The 15,940-nt window shown below is 44.7% G+C and overlaps 1 protein-coding gene across 4 annotated transcripts in view; it reads right to left on the reverse strand.

Moving 5' to 3' along the window:
• The window catches only part of NEDD4L (NEDD4 like E3 ubiquitin protein ligase), a 164,776-nt gene that overhangs the window by 112,325 nt on the left and 36,511 nt on the right, over positions 1 to 15,940 (reverse strand). For all 4 annotated transcript variants that reach the window (XM_074570982.1, XM_074570981.1, XM_074570980.1 and 1 more), the window contains exon 2: positions 14,699 to 14,772. In XM_074570982.1, the coding sequence (XP_074427083.1) occupies positions 14,699 to 14,772 (74 nt within the window). The remainder of the gene's footprint in view (positions 1 to 14,698; positions 14,773 to 15,940) is intronic.

Raw genomic sequence — 15,940 nt, forward strand, 5'->3', positions numbered from 1 at the left:
TGTTAAGTGAACTCGTGCCATTAGAGGAGCCAACAGGACCATGCTTTGGGATGCTGAGGAAAGGCATGACTTTCATCAGATGTCTCCATCCAGCTGCGACTGAAGAGATCCCACCCACAGCCTGCCCCCATCGGTCGCTGTCGCCTCCCGGCTGGGAGCAGCCATCCCAGTGCCTCCCTGCTTACTGCCCGCTCCCGTCCCGGCTCCCATCCCAGCTCCCGCCCTGCCGGCAGCGGGCAGGCTTCAGCCAAGGCCGGGCGGCAGCCACCCACAGCCCGCCCCGCTGGCGGGTCCGCAGGGGCAAGAGCCCTCCCCGGGGGACAGAAGTAACTCCAGGACAGGTAACCCTCTTCAGCTGGAATCACACCGGCAGCACTCAAAACACCCGCTCTCCACAGCTGCATCAGGAAGGCAGTTCTAGGATGAACTAAGGGAAATCTTGAACGCACAGGGCACCTTTAGTAACAGAATTATCATCTTTATAACAGAAACACACTTAACAGGAACAGCTTGTATGCCAGAACAGGAGGAAAAAACAAATCAAGCCAAGAAAATTCTTCCTTATTTTAAGAGATGATAGGAAATCTACCACAAGTCATCACCTAAGATTAAGTTCTTAGTTATAAAGATGGTTATTTGTCATAAGAATGCGCTTATTAAAATGGCTTTAAGAAAAGCTTGCGTGTACAGGGGTTAGCGGTTGGCTGCCAAAGCTCTGCAGCTACATCTGTAAGAGAAGGCAGCTGCTTTCAAATAAGGCAAAGGCAGGCTGCAGACACGAATTACCAAAGAGAACAGCTTCAAGAACTGTAATCAAAAACCGCTAAGAGGGGGAGTTCAGCTTTGTTCTTGTATGCTATTACTCATCGTTACAATGAGGTTTTGATGAGATTCATCACCACGCTTTCCATTTTATCAAAATCCTCCTTCTGGCAAAGAAGGTACCAGGGAAGGCAGCGGAGTGCAGGACGAAGAGCAGTGATTTCCCCACAAGACAGTTTCACATCGGTCTACAGAGACACAACTCAGTAAATAATTACAAAGCTCCTTGGACATACAACTAACTGCTAAAATTGAGAAGCGATCTTTTAAAATAGCTAGTTTTCCACACCTGGTCACATAGGTCAACATTACCTCTCAAATACAGGACTCCTGAATAAGCCCCATTCTCAATTTTATTTCTACTCTCCATTTATATTTATTAAATTTATATGAATTTATAAAACATTCACCTGCAACACAGCACGTTAAAAGTCACAGTTTGCTGTGTTAATAATGGGCATTGGGTAGAGAAGTAAGTGACTGAGCAGCATTTTAATGGCACCAACAAAAGCTACAAGTGATCATCCAAAGGCAGAAGAGGCAGAAAAAGCAGAACGAAGCCCTGTCACTCTAAGCCAGCTGTGACACAATCGAACTTACAGTCACTACAGAAATACCTCTGACGAGAGAGTCCAACAAAGGGCCACAGAGATGATGAACTGGAACATCTATCATACAAGGACAGAGAGAGATCTGGGACTGTTCACCCGGAGAAGAGAAGGCGCAGGGGGACCTTATCCACGTATATAAAAATACCTGATGGGAAGGGATGAAGATGAGGGAGCTGGACTCTTCTCAGCTCTGACCCGAGACAGGCACAAACTGAAGTACGTGAAAGTCCACCTGAACACAGGAAGTCACTTTTTTACTGTGAGGGTGGGTCAAACACTGGAATGGGCTGCCCAGGGCTATGTGCAGACACACACTTCCACACTCTTTGCTATTCTAATAAGTCTACTAATAAAGGGAACCAAAAGTTAGGTCTGCCACCCAGTCCCTAACTCACCCGATGATGATCCCGTAGCGAACCCCTGAGAACACAGAATGACAGACTGGTTCTTGGCAGTGTGTCCAAAACAAAGCTTTGGGCTTAGAGTGCACATCACTTTCCTCTCCCCAGTAGTGGAAAAGTATTTATGGAGTAATAATACGTGATTGCCCTAAGGGGGGAAAAAAAAAAAAAAAACAAGGAGGCTTTAAAGCACAATGGAGCAGCAGCTGTGCAGTCACACAGGCAATACCCGTGCAGGCTTGCCGACATGATGAAACAGAGCATGGTTTCTTGGGCTAATGGAAGTCTGGATCCACAAACTCACTCGGGGCAGCAGTCTTGGCCCAGCAGCAAGTCTGGTCCTACCAGGCCCCTGGGGCAGTGACCTGTTCCTCAGGAGGGCTCTTGTCTTTGCGGAAGAGGACAGTTCTGTCACCTCTAGCATCCCTGCCCATCTGTGTACCCGCACGCTCCACCCTCCCTGCCAGGGGGCAAGTGAAGGGCTGGTTGTGCACCCCAACACCACAGCTGCCAGCACGGGAGTCTTGAGACAGAAATAGAGAAATGAGTAGTTGCAGCACCCTGGTTAAATTTACATTAAAAAAAAAAAAAATCTATTTAGAGGGCTAATCCACCATTTATTACCTCCTAAAACATGGACACGGGTAGCTGGGTGGATGCTTTTCCTTCTCTCAGGTAGCACTGGCAGGCATCAAACAATGGCATGCCGCTAATATTCAAGCTCCTTGAAGTATTATTTTTGAAATTATTTCAAAAATGGAACTCACAAGTTAGGACAGGCTGAGATGCATTTATATCCTGCTTTTTATGCACACAAAGAGTAACTGGGATAACTGAAACTTTCTGGTCAAACTCATCTTGACTGAAATCTATCCTCTGCAAATACTAAACCTGCATCAGCATTTCCATCAGGGGAAGCAAGGAGGGAAACAGCTCAGCTCTTTAGTTCACTGACAATGACAAATGCATGTAGAGTCCGTTGGTTTTTAACGCACATCAGAAGGACTTACAGCAATAGAAACTATATTGGCCAGCAGCAAAACTGGAAAAAACAAAACCAAAAACATTGAACAAAATCTAACCACCAAGTTATACCCACTCCAGTTACTCACAGAGATGTTGGGGAAAAAATGTTAGTGCTAAAGCAGTTATTTTTGGAAGCATCTGAATTCCTCTCTACTTTCTTCTCCCCCTGTTTGCCCCCAGTGCAATGGTTCATGCGGCCCATGGCTTTCTACAGATCTCCACCTCAGCAGCTCCCAGCCTTTACCACAGCCTCCAGCCACACCACTGTCCTGGGGCTGGCTGCCCCCAGTCCTGCTCTCCTGACCCGGCATTTGCCCCCCTCGCCGCATGCAGGGCACTTCAAGACAGAACAGCACCTGCATGGGGACACTGCAGACCGTCCTGAACAGACCGTTTGAGGAAGATGCCTCAAGAGACACTGGTCCCATTAACCAGAGTCAGCTCACCTCTTCACCCGCAGCTACCGCTACACCAGTCACCGTGGGCAGCTGATGGAGATGATCTCCGACACGAGGCAGCCGTGGTCCTCCTGTGCTTCCCATCGAAGCCAGGTGATGTGCCACATCCGTGAGCTACCAAGTGGCTTTCATCATATGTTCATTTTCCACCAAACCACCTCCCTGAACCGACATGCAGTCCTGTTGGCCCTTCCACGAGCACGCAGATCCACACGCAGCAAGCGGGGACCAGCACCGCAGCAGCCGCTACTGAAGTCAGCTTAAACTGCCACGAGTCTGCACCTGATGTTGCAACAGCCAGCCCTCTTGAAAGTGACAATAACCATCACTGTTTAATGGCATCGACATGTGTTGCTCATCAGTAATTACTGTTCTGAACTCATTATCGGTGGTACTGACCACACCTGCACACTGGCTGCTCCAATTCAATGGCAACACCCAACAGCTGTGGCAAGGGCTGGGTTTGAGAAGAAATGCTTCTGGCAACTTCCTCAGTTTTGACATGGTTATGTCAGAATCTCCTCACATCTTACATCAATAAGAAAATAACTGTTGTGCTACCAAGACATGCAAAATGTTCTTCCAAGTTTTCTCAGGGCAAACCCCATTGTTTGCAGCACTTGTATTCCTTATTTCACTGGTCTTAACTTCCATAAAATTTGGAGCGTGTTCTTATCCACAAATTATGATTTTATTTATGTATTTATTTTTACCAGCTATATGAAGATTTGGACAACTCTAAGAGGGGCAAGTAAGCAGCTGGGAGAAAAGGCAAAGCTGCAAGAAAAGAGTACTGTCTGGGGCAGCACAAGAGCCCTCACACCACCTTGGCCACCACTGGGGTTTGCTGCTGCCCCAGCTGTCCCCTCCTGGGGACATCCACACCAGCATGGTGCAAACCACCGCCCTGGGCTCCCTTACACCTCCTGCATCTGCCCATGGCTCCCAGTACTCCAGTTTGCCTCTGACCATCCATGACAAGTGAGCACACCTTATTGTCACTCATGGAGACACTCAAAATTGACTTTGTTTTTCACTTACATGAATTACTGGTTCAATTGTAATTTCTGTAAAAGCAAAAAAATTGCTGTGGTGTCTTTAAATGTGCAAAAACTCCTTGTACTGGACAAATACAGAACAGAAAAATGGTCCATGACCCTAAGAGGGGACAACCCAAGCATGAGATGAGATCCAACAGAAACAGATGGGCGAGTACAAGAAACAACAAACAGCACCAGACAGCGTGATGGGATACTGCCAAGAAAGGTTGGACCAGATCATCCTTGAGGTCCCTTTCCAATCTGGTGTTCTATGATTCCATGATACATATCAGCACTGGCCCCTTTGGCTATTAGCTAGGCATTTGCAAGCTTCACTGCCAAAACAAGAGTTTTATGATGACCCACACAGCTGAAGTACAGTACGCAAAATCTTGTTTAAAAATTAATGGATTGTTTAGAGAGCCAGACCTCCCGAAGCAATCGCTGACAGTAGCTAACAACCTCAGGCAACTGAAAGCAGCAGTTTCAAAGAAAGTAGGGTGACGCAGTCAAAGCAGTGAGTTACGGGAAATTGGTCCTCTGCACCAAATGAATGGATGCATAGCACCCCAAGCAAGAAAAACAGGCTGTGGAAGTAACTGAGATGTGTGATGGTGAGAAGCAAGGAGAGCTCCAACTTATCAATTTATACTGAAGAGATCCGCAAACTTCGCAGACTGGACACACAGTCCCAAGCGATGCAGGCATGGAACAGGCACGATGCTGCTGTGAACAGAGACACGTGAGGCAGCTCAGCGCTTGAGGGAGCTGAAGGCTAGATATCCACAAGAGATCCAAACCACAATCATGGCATGAATCTCACACAAGAGGCGCATGACCTGCACTAACGTCCAGACTCACATGTTATCAGCACAGACACGGCTGAATTTGTAATTGCAGATGGGAAAATGAGTATGGGAAAAGGGAAAGGTCCTGGAAACACATGCCCAGAAACAGATTTTTCTCTTTCACCAGCTGGTCGTAATATACTGAATCCATAGCTCTATATGCAAAAAACCAAGCTATTCAGCAGCAATACCACTTCCTAGCCAGGACCCTGGGCTCGTGGCCTGCTTGCTGCCTTCCTATCAAACTTCATCCAGCTCTCTGTTTCTTAGGGCCTCCTTCACATCTGAGGGAAGTGGAGGGAAGACAACCTTGGAGAAGGAGAGGATGGGAAATAAAGAGTCAGAGAGCCCTCAGCTGGGCGTTCCTGCTTCCGAGCAAGCACCCAGAAAGGTCAGCTGGCAGAGCAGCACGGAAGGGGGGAATCCCCAACCATCCCCCTGTCCAGAAGGTCCAAGCGTACCTCCGTACGAGCAGTGTTACTAACTCTCATGAAATAAAGACTGAAAACAGAATAAGAGCCATTTGAAATCTGAAGTGCCTGACATCCTTAAGTGCATAGGCACAATCCCAGGCCTGAAAATTTTGGACAGAAAGAGATACTTCACACACAAAAGAAGACCTCCACAAAAGAAAGCTTCTCCAAGTCTACAGACAGCACTTGCAAACGATGGGTAAAAGCAGCTGTACTTTTGTAGTAAAATACCACCTGTGGCTGTTGTACACTTTCCACAGCTACAAGATGAAAATGTACTTATAAGCTCACACTGTTGAGCTACTCATAGCAAGGTTTATGTTCATTTGTCAGAAAGAAAAGTATACAATTATGCTGGGACTGTCATTAGTTCAAGTGAAGTAGAAATCAATATACAGTGCATCCTGGGAAACTGTCAGATATGGACAATCTTTCAGCTACAAGATATGAGACATTACTAAGTTTAGGAGGAAAAATTAAAATATATAAAAAGTAGAAGCTGCTGATCATTTCAATCCATTCTGCTTAATGATTTAATGTGATCAGTAGAAGAGGAAGAAAAGACAGAAGTTCTGCCTCAAATATTTAAGATCTATTTTAAGGTTTTCCTTAGAAGATTTTGTCCACATCTCCCCCCGCCCCCGCCTTTTTTTTCTTTTAAGGATATCTGCTTGAGGTGAACTAGTGGATCACAGGAGACAGCAGGCTGGTAGAAAAAATGAGGGGCTGAATAGGCACTTCCTTTTTCAAACAATGAGAAATATTTTACATTTTTGTATCTGTACACAGAAACTTCTCAGTGAACAATTATCTGATGCAAATTATTCTTCACTGTGACATTATAAACTTCAGGAATTATTAGTAAGTCCTCTTACTCATTAGCAAGGCCACATACTCGAATAAGGAATATTTCTCCGTTTACAGCAACTGAAATATATACCCACTGCGTCCTGAAGAGCAGATGTATAAAAGGATAAAGCCCTGATGATTTTGGTGAAAAACATGAAAGCCTAACTTCCATAAAAGCCATCAAAGTACCAGCTCACGGTACCTTGCTGAGGAAATTCTCTGCTGCCCTCTGGTGCCAGCTCCCCAGAGCGACCTGAAGCTGATGGCACCATCACTGGGAGCCACCACGCTCCCACCCTGCAGGAGCCACCACACCAATTTAATGAATATACTGATATGCCTTACGCCCACACCTGGCAGCCTAATAATCCGACACCTCCCTCACCTGTATGAGGCAAAATCAACATTAAGGTTTTATAAATGAAAATATCTGTTATCCAACATATTTCTTCTTAGCAGGCTTTAATCTCTCCTGATATCTCCACCTTCTACCATCCACTAGTCATACATTTTTGTTTCACTGTCCCTGAAAGTGCTTTCCTGAAGTAGAGCCCCAAACACCTTCTGTGCCCGTTGCCTGAGACGAGGTGCCCAGAGCTCCCGGTGCACTGGGCCATCGCCCACTGCGTCTCACCAGGTCGCGGGTCCCTGTGCCCTTGTGCCTGGCTGGCGAGACCAGGTGCCACCCAGTCACCCTAGCACAGAGTAAGGGATGAAACCAGCCACTGGAGCGGGCAGACAGTGACTTGGGCTTTCTGTTGCTTAAAAATACACAGGCTGGAGTGCCTTTACCTTTCCTTAACACCACCATCGAGAATGCCTTGAGGAAAACAACTGAACAAGTGAAAGGTCTGCCCCAGGACTACCTGATACCACAATTATTTCAGCACGTATCTTGCAAATCTCTCAGGAGAAGCTTAACAAGACAAGAAATTACAAGAGGACTTACAAACAGTAGGAGTGAAAATGAATGAGACAGCTCTGGCTCTTGCAATTAGAGGTTATATATTGCACGTACTGAGGATGTGCTACCACTGACAACTTCTTTCAGAAAACAACCACCTCCGCTTATGTTTGGACCATTTCTCCTCCTTTCCAGGCAGGCACGCACACCTTTAAACATCACACTGAGTTCATTTCAACATTTCCCAAGGCTGCTCCAATTGCCTTGCAGCTTTTATTTAAGCATACTAATTTGCTAGGTAAAGCAGAAGCTGCGTGTGCTACTGAAGTTAAATAGAGCAGATGCTAGATCCTGCTTTCTTCAGGACATCCTCATCATTACTGTCAGCCTCTGAGCTTTTGTTTTTCCCCCTTTTGCCTTCCAAAGTACAGCTTGGTTTAGATTTAGTGTAATTCTCAATTGGTTTCTTTCCCTTTCCCCTACTCCGTCAATAACACGTTCATTTCTACTACAATAGAAAAACTTTCACTTTTTCATTGCAAATTGAGTCGCCTTTTGGAATGTATGGCCAGCAAATGTCCCCCCTCCCGTGCAAAGCTATAACTAACTGTCATGTGTTGAATCATTCATTGTTTAAAGAAAAGTAAAGGCAGCGGTGATAGGAACTCATCGTGGTTTCATCCCAATGCCTACTAGAGCACTCATTCAAGTTTGCAAGAATTAAAAGTCTTATTTGATTCTTATTTTTGTTGAAGCACCATAACACATCTAGACATCTAGAAATTCAACATGGATTTCCCAGTGCTCCCTTGGAACACAGCACGTGCCTGGCAAATGAGACAATTCCATAGGTCCGGGGTGCAGAAAGCAGAGGCAGGGAGCAAGCACACTGCTCTCGGGAAGAGTAAACCCTCTGACTCATCAGTGGCATTGCACAGAACTCAAAATGTGCAACATTTGTATTGCTTTGAATATTCCGTTTCTCAATGACTTAAACCAGCAGGAAAGTGGTTTTCCGTACTTTTTTTCCCCAACTAGAAAAAGGAAAAAGAAACAGAGTATGAACTCTCTCCTACTTGAGCAACTGCCATCTAGTCAAGTGGCTTTGTTGAATTCAGTCATTTGAGAAGTTTGGGATGCAGAACTCTCTAGCTTTGCTCCACCTCCAGGAGCTCCCCGAGACAGGATACGGGCAGGATTTTCACGCTGGCACACTGGCCATTTTGCACCACTGAAACATTTCCCCAGGAGTTACTTCTATGAATCTAGCTAATGTAACATTTGACCAGGCAATAAAGATTTCTGACTGATGGCTGATGTTAAAATCCATTTCATTGGGCCCACCACAAAAAAAAAAAATCAATTAAGAGTTTGCGTTTTGTCTGTTTTTACATATGGTAAATAATTCTAAAGGAAACAGAAGTTCTGGCTAAAGGCCCTTCCTTGCTGAGCTGCGCAGGAGACAGGCAGCAGCGAGAGCATTCCCGCTTGCTGGGATGGCGCTTGATTGCAGGGCACCGCAGAGACACTTCACTATCAGCCAGACTACTTTAAAAAATTGTTTGGTTAATTTTTGAGAGACATTCACGTCAATTAATGTGTCTGTGCTGGACAAAGGAGATATCACGAGGAGAACAGGCTGTTTTTAAAACCCAGTTCCAAGGTAGCACACTCGCTAGGAGGGACAGGGGATAGTGCCAGGGGCATAGCTGTCACCAGAATTTTTCCATTACTTAAACCAGGATGTACCATAATTCGGATTGGGCTAGAAACAGCGATAGTGAACTTAAAAGAATAGCTAAAAGATAAACATCTGCTATCTTTGTCATCTGCAAGGCATGTTCACACTCACATGTGCTCTCCTTCCATTGCCAATTCACAGAACACATACGAATTAGAGAATTCGGCCCCATTTCGAGTAGCCTTGTTCTCCTCCCCAGGGCCAGACAGGACAATTTCAAATGCTGCCAGGAGCCTGCTTGACCCGCACCGCCCCCACGCCCGCTGCACCGCTCATCCCAGAGGCAGGAAAGCACAACAGAAAAGCCGCTTGCACCTTGGCTGCCGGCTTTCCAGAAAAGAGCAGGTAGAAGCAATAAACCCGGAGGCAACCCACAAGAAGCTATCATGTCATTAGAAGCGTAGCTTCCTGTTAATGAAAACCAGACGTAATTTTAACTGAAAAGCACTTTGCCTTTTTCAACTTCCAGACAGCCACGATTTCCACTTGCTTCATGATTTAGAAGGCAAAAGTAGCAACTAAGAAATTCCATCAGATATACCCAGTTACAGTGTACACACAATCCCTTCCTTCTTTGCAAAACTATTAGTTTAACTAAGAACACCCACACCATAAGGTCTTATTTCACACAACCCATAATAAGCAGAAGACATTTTCTTCTTGTTTATACATATGCACTCACCTTTACTACTTGTGAGTGCATTTGTCTGTACATGCAGAAGCCGTATTTATACGAAGTGTGTCAACACTGTGCCACATAACCCGATGGCCGTCCCAGTGCTACTTTCAGAAGTGCTGGATTCTACTTATTTATATTTTTTTAGAAGTGGAAAATACCCTAACAATCAAAAACCCAAGTCTACACAGGACACACCTTCAGGGAAAGGCATGAACTTGTCCGCTGAGGCAGACCACGCTCAGCAAATAGACCAGGTCACTAGAGAAGCCCTTCTACTTAGACTTCAGTAACATGTAAAGATATTAGCCACCAGTATATATCAAAGGCTTGCAATTTTACAGGGCAGAACATAAAACAGGCTATAAAACACACTTACACCTAAACCGACCAGCCACTTACGTCCACCTCAACTGAAACCATGCAGATGAACTTCATCCCATTTAACCACCACCTCACGTTGCTCATTGCTTCTATCTCATTCTACATTCTCGTATACTTTGTGTCACCGTAATCATAACTCTATACATTTCCGAACTTGTATATCATTAGTTACTATTGAAATTATTTCATAAGTCTAAAAGAACTTCAAAAAAGCAAAATCAAAAGCATTGAGTTTTCTTTATTATTACAGTCTTCAGAAAGAAAATGCTAGTTTCTCTCATGCTCGACACTGGTAGGAGACCTTCCCTGGATTTAATCAGGCAAGGAACAGCTTTCAGCATTTGCAAGCCTACAGGCAGTGTTTTATAATGGTAAAGTTGATTAAAAGCAGTAAGGAAAACCCACTGCGATGCCAAACACAATGTATGCCTTGTAGTTAATCTTTCACAGTGAGGTGGTAACGTGCCATTCTGCCCCAGCACTGAGCCCGGCACGACTCCACCACCAAGAGGCACAGCAGCTGCTGGGGCCACAACTTTGCAATTCTAACGTGTTTTCAAATGACTTTAGATTAACTCATTCTAAAGTGCGCAACTATCTAAAATATTTAGCAGTTCACTTGACCTTCTTTCTCCTAAAAAGGACATTACAAAGACCAGGAATTTGTCCTCAACACTTAATTTCTGAAGAGAGAGAGACACACACACACACGAAGTATTTGTCTGTAATTCAGAAGTGCTGGTTAGGAACGACATGCAGAAACGCTAATGTTTCATAGTGTGCAGGATACTGAGTGTGTTAAAATCCTCAGGCCATGCTGTTGTGTCTCTGGGTGCCGACGACTTCTTTTCTCTTTGCTACAACCGCAGCAAACGCACAACACAACCCCATAAGTCAACCCTGTCCAAATCCGCAGCAGGCTGAGTCCCAGGGCATTCTCCTTGGCTGTCAAGTGTTTGTTGTTCAGAGCGCAGCCTATTTACCTGCTTCCAAAGACAGAGCCTGTGCGGAGCTGCCTCACAGCTTCACCCCAGCGCTTCCCAGCGGCATTCCCTGCCGTCCCAGCACCTCCGGCACAGAGGGACAGGTGCCCACTGCCGCTCCATCCGCATGTCCCCTTGGCAGAGGGACGGGAGCATCGCCCTGGCAAGCCAGGGACACCCAGCCCCACAGCCTCGGGGACACTGGGCAGCCACCTCCCACGGGCAGGAAGGGGAGTTCTGGGGCAGGCAGAACAGAACCAGCTGCTGTGGGTAAGAAGAGGAATGGGGGAAGCAGGGAGATTTAAGAGGAGACCAGCCCCTGGGAGAGACCCCTTTGTCACAAGCACAGAGAGGACGTCCGGGACTTGGCTGCTCCTCCTTCCCCAGCTGCACCACTGGGTGGCACCAATGGGTGCCCTGCACCTCCCAAGGGGTGCCCTGCACCTCCCAAGAAGGTCCCAGCACAGCCCACTCGGTCACCGCGTCTGCTGACAAGGGTCTCGGTTACCACGCGGCACCTAGCAGCCACATGCGCTTTCACATCAGGTATTACTCTGGGTGCTAAAAGTTACACCATCACAAAAATCCACTTGAAAGAGATTTTTGATCTCATGGAAGTTATTTATGGGACAGCGTCAGAGTCTACATCCACACCAGGAGAAGAAAACACACATAGGCAGGATTAGTTATTGCTATTTTTTAGGGAACCTGAACATACACTGCACAGTAAAAAACTATGTTACAGTTTTAACATGCATAAATTTTCCTTATCCTCTTGCTTTGGTCAAACATTACATGTTTCTCCTCCATCGCCCCAAATGAGAATTTGATCACCTCCTCCATACTGCTCCTCAACAGAGCTGTTAATGGGACACTCACTACACAGCACCGTGTTCAATACTCAACAGCTTTGTGAGAATGACACTATCTGTAGCAACTTAAATCACACTAAAGGTTCAAGTAGCATGAAACGTTAATAACTCAGCAAGGTACGCAGGGCCCCTAAGACAAACAGAAAAATTAAATTGGAACTTTAGCCAAAAAAGAAAGCTTTCTGAAAGCTTGCTGACACAGCAATTTAAGCATTTCACTAAGTTTTTAATATACGATGCTGTCAGTCTCAACTTTTACTAAGGAGCTGTTTAAAACAAAGTTAAAAACGTAAGTTGGGAATATGATTTTAACTCTCTGGTTTTATGGAAATTCTACTGACTTGAGACCAATTTACTTAAGGGCCACATCAGTAGAACTCAGTTAAATGTCACTTAGCTTTTATCTTTCAAAATGCATAAAGTTAAAGCTATTTTTACAATTTATCAATTCCTAAGCAAATTTTAGGAGTTCTTTTGAACACGACATCTTAAATATTTACAAAAGTTCTATGAGAAGTACGGCCAAAGGAGATACTACAATGTCGGGGATTCAGCTGTAAAGTTTCCAATGTGTCCTTTAACAAATCAAATGAACACTAAAAAGATTCTCACTTGTCTCAGATTACTTCTGTGAATTTGCCAGGCACTTCAATAAAGTTCCTCTTAATGAGCAGATTCAATATTCCAACCACTAGCTTTGCTTGTTTCAAAAGAAGTGGTAAAATTTAGAGCTCTGGAAATAACGCAGAAACAAAATCCAGCCAATATATCAAGTAAACGATACATCTATAATCTTATGAAAAAGCCAAATTAAACAAGATCTAGAAAAAGCAAAGTTAGCACATAAACGCAGCAATTCTACGATTAGCATTTGCAATAGAAATCTTGTTTTCTCTGGGCCTCAGCCCCATCTCTTCTCTAGAATTTGCTCCTCCTCTCTTTTATTTCGGCAGCGCAGCATCTCAGCGCCAACTGCCGCAGCCTGAGGTAGGTGCTAATGTCGTGAGCAAGCAGCAGGACTGCTCCAGCGCGTCCCAGCCACACCAGTAACGGTACTACCTGGGAGCTCCTCCGCAAGCGCTACCTGCCGGACTACATCTACATACGAGCTGCTGCTTTTGCTGCTTACGGGCAGCATCAAAAGCTGTTCTTCAAATTAGCAAATTTGGGAAAAGAAAATAAAAAAAGCTTTGTCTTACCATATTCTGCACACAGCTACCAAAGGAACGTTTGTTGCAAATTTCACCAAAAAAATTATAGTTGATTAAACTTTTAATTGCTGCTTTCATGTAGTTTCAAGCTAGATATGTAAGCTAATGAACAATTTGTAAGCATCTTTAAAGAAATACAGGAAAATCCACAGGGAGGCTCGTTTATACATGAAGCAATTAGTCATTTCAATAACAGCTAAATTGGATACCTCTAATTTCAAGCTGATAAAAAAATTCTAAGTAGATTGGAGCATTTACAGTAAAGCATTTCCTCACACTTAGGCTTGAGAGAGCAAGAACGTCAAACTGGAATTAAATCTTTGGAAAAAAATTTAAGAATTTCCTGTTCGTTTTGGCTTCAGAACCAGCTTCTCCGCCAATAACTACCTGATTTGATTCTTTAAGTCATTGCACAGCAAGCCCAGACTTGGGGAAACGCTATTCCTACATCTGTGACTAACTCTTTCAAAACAAAAGACTTGAGAACATACAAAGTGACTGTATCTGTATCTTTCCATTAGACCATTTAAAACCAGCTTTCTTGTTTGACAATTGTTATTTTGGCCAAAGACCAGCGCAAACTATGGTCTGTTTGCCCCATCTTTTGCTACACAGGCGAACAGAGAAGCAATCACACGAAGACTGCCTTACGCGCTCCAAAACCTTCTGTTTTCCCTCTCGAGTCCCCAGTTTGAAACTCAAAGTGGTTCAAGGCTCAACTGGAATTAAAACCTAGACATGCCATAGCCTAACAGGAAAGCACCAAGCCAGCGCAGTTCTTGCAGAAGCCTTTGCTACACTCGTTCTTACTGCTCGCCTTCTCCTGGCACAGGCTGGACAGGAGAAAATGCTTTCATTGCCTTTCTCTCCATGATCCTTATGGGTTCCCTCCAACCTGAGATATTCTACGACTCTAAGGTGCCATCCTCAGGAACTGCAACAGTGGCACCTGGGTCCGAGACCAAGACAATTCACAGCCTGGCCACCGAGTCAGGCTTCAACGCCTGGCACCTGAGAAGGCGGCACTGGAAGCCCCCAGGGAAAGCAGAGCTTCCTCAATGTAAGAGAGAGGGTAGCGCTGGCTTTTGGGCCTTCTTGCGCTATGTGGGGCACGTGGGGAGATAGCTGGGAGTCATTTTAAGTAACACCAAATAGTGCCAAAGTCGAGCTGCTCCTCAGACACTTGGAGAGCCAATGCAGTGAGCTTGGGAATGGCCTCCTGTGGTGGGCAAGGGCATCAACCGGCACCGCCGCAAGCAACGGCTCTTGCCAACTCAGTCCATAACTTGCATCGGCTGTAATCGAGTAACGGGATCTCTCACCATCAATTATAAAACATCCTCGCTCTGCTAAGTTTATTCTGTTTAAACCCATAAAACAGTCAACGTTGAACACCCACCTGGCACCGAAGATGTCTTTTTTCGCTAGATCAATGCCAGAAACCACCTTTACCCTGAGGATACGAGACTCCTCCTGTTAACAGAAAAGAAAAACGGGTTTAATGTTTATTCTGTAATTCATTTTGAAGAGCAACAGTTTGCAAGAGGTTAAGCTGTGAATGAACTCCCAGCCTTTAGACAGCAGGAGTCTCTCCTAGGTAAGATTTTGAAAAGAAAAACCTCTTGGAAGGAGGTGTACACCTTATCTGCTAAAGAATATCCTGAATCCAAGCATGAAAAGCATCCAACTCCAGTCAGAGCTGTTAAAGCGTTATATAAAAGCACAGTAAGAGTACATAATAGCAATAATGTCATAGTCATAATAATTTAACAATAATAGTAATAAAAGGAGAAGATAATTTGCTGAGCAGGGCCATTTCAAATCCTCAAGGATCCATACTCCACAGAAATTCATTCTTAGATTCTAAAGCTGTCTCTTAAACCACAGGGAAAATATAACATTTTTGTCCAATAATGCTAATACCTCTTCATCAGAGAAATGTCTGCAGTTTAAAAAAAAGGGCGCAAGATTAAAAATAAATCCTTAAAATTACATTTTCTAAACCTGCCTCCCCACCTTGGTATATACAGAGCTCAAAAACACCTGTCAATGACACATGGCAGTTTCTGAGGATGCCTATCACTACGACACCAACCCGATGCTCAGTTTGTCACTTCATTGCATTAAGCTCCTGAGGAACAGTAGTATAAATGGTATTTTTTACTTGATTTTTTTCACCATTTGACCAGTTAATTTTTGCTACACAAAGAGGCCACCAAAATTAAATCTGGAAAGGATCCTACAGAAACAGGTTCTGCAGACACCTGTATCAGTTATACCCCTTTCTGCTCTGATAAGCCTTCCAGACCTGCAAGATACAAGATTCAATTACAGTAATTTGAGACTCCGTTCCTTGAAGCTCGCTCAGAAAACAATACCGTTTTCCCACAAGTTTATCCTGGCATGACCATGCTACACCTACTCTATTTGCTTTAGCTAGCTAAAGGCGAGAGACAGATTTGTTAGCTGTATCTGAGATTTTGGAGATTATTAGGAAGGTCAGAAACCCCCCAGAAGCAAAGCCGTGCCTGTCCGGTCTAATACCATTCCTCTGGAAGGAGTCACAAACACATTACTTCAGAGAAAGAAAAACAAGAGTCTCATTGAACCTGTCTGCAGGGTGAGTTTCATCCTGACACAC

Source organism: Larus michahellis, chromosome Z (genome assembly GCF_964199755.1).
Source record: "Larus michahellis chromosome Z, bLarMic1.1, whole genome shotgun sequence".
Taxonomy (NCBI): Eukaryota; Metazoa; Chordata; class Aves; order Charadriiformes; family Laridae; genus Larus; species Larus michahellis.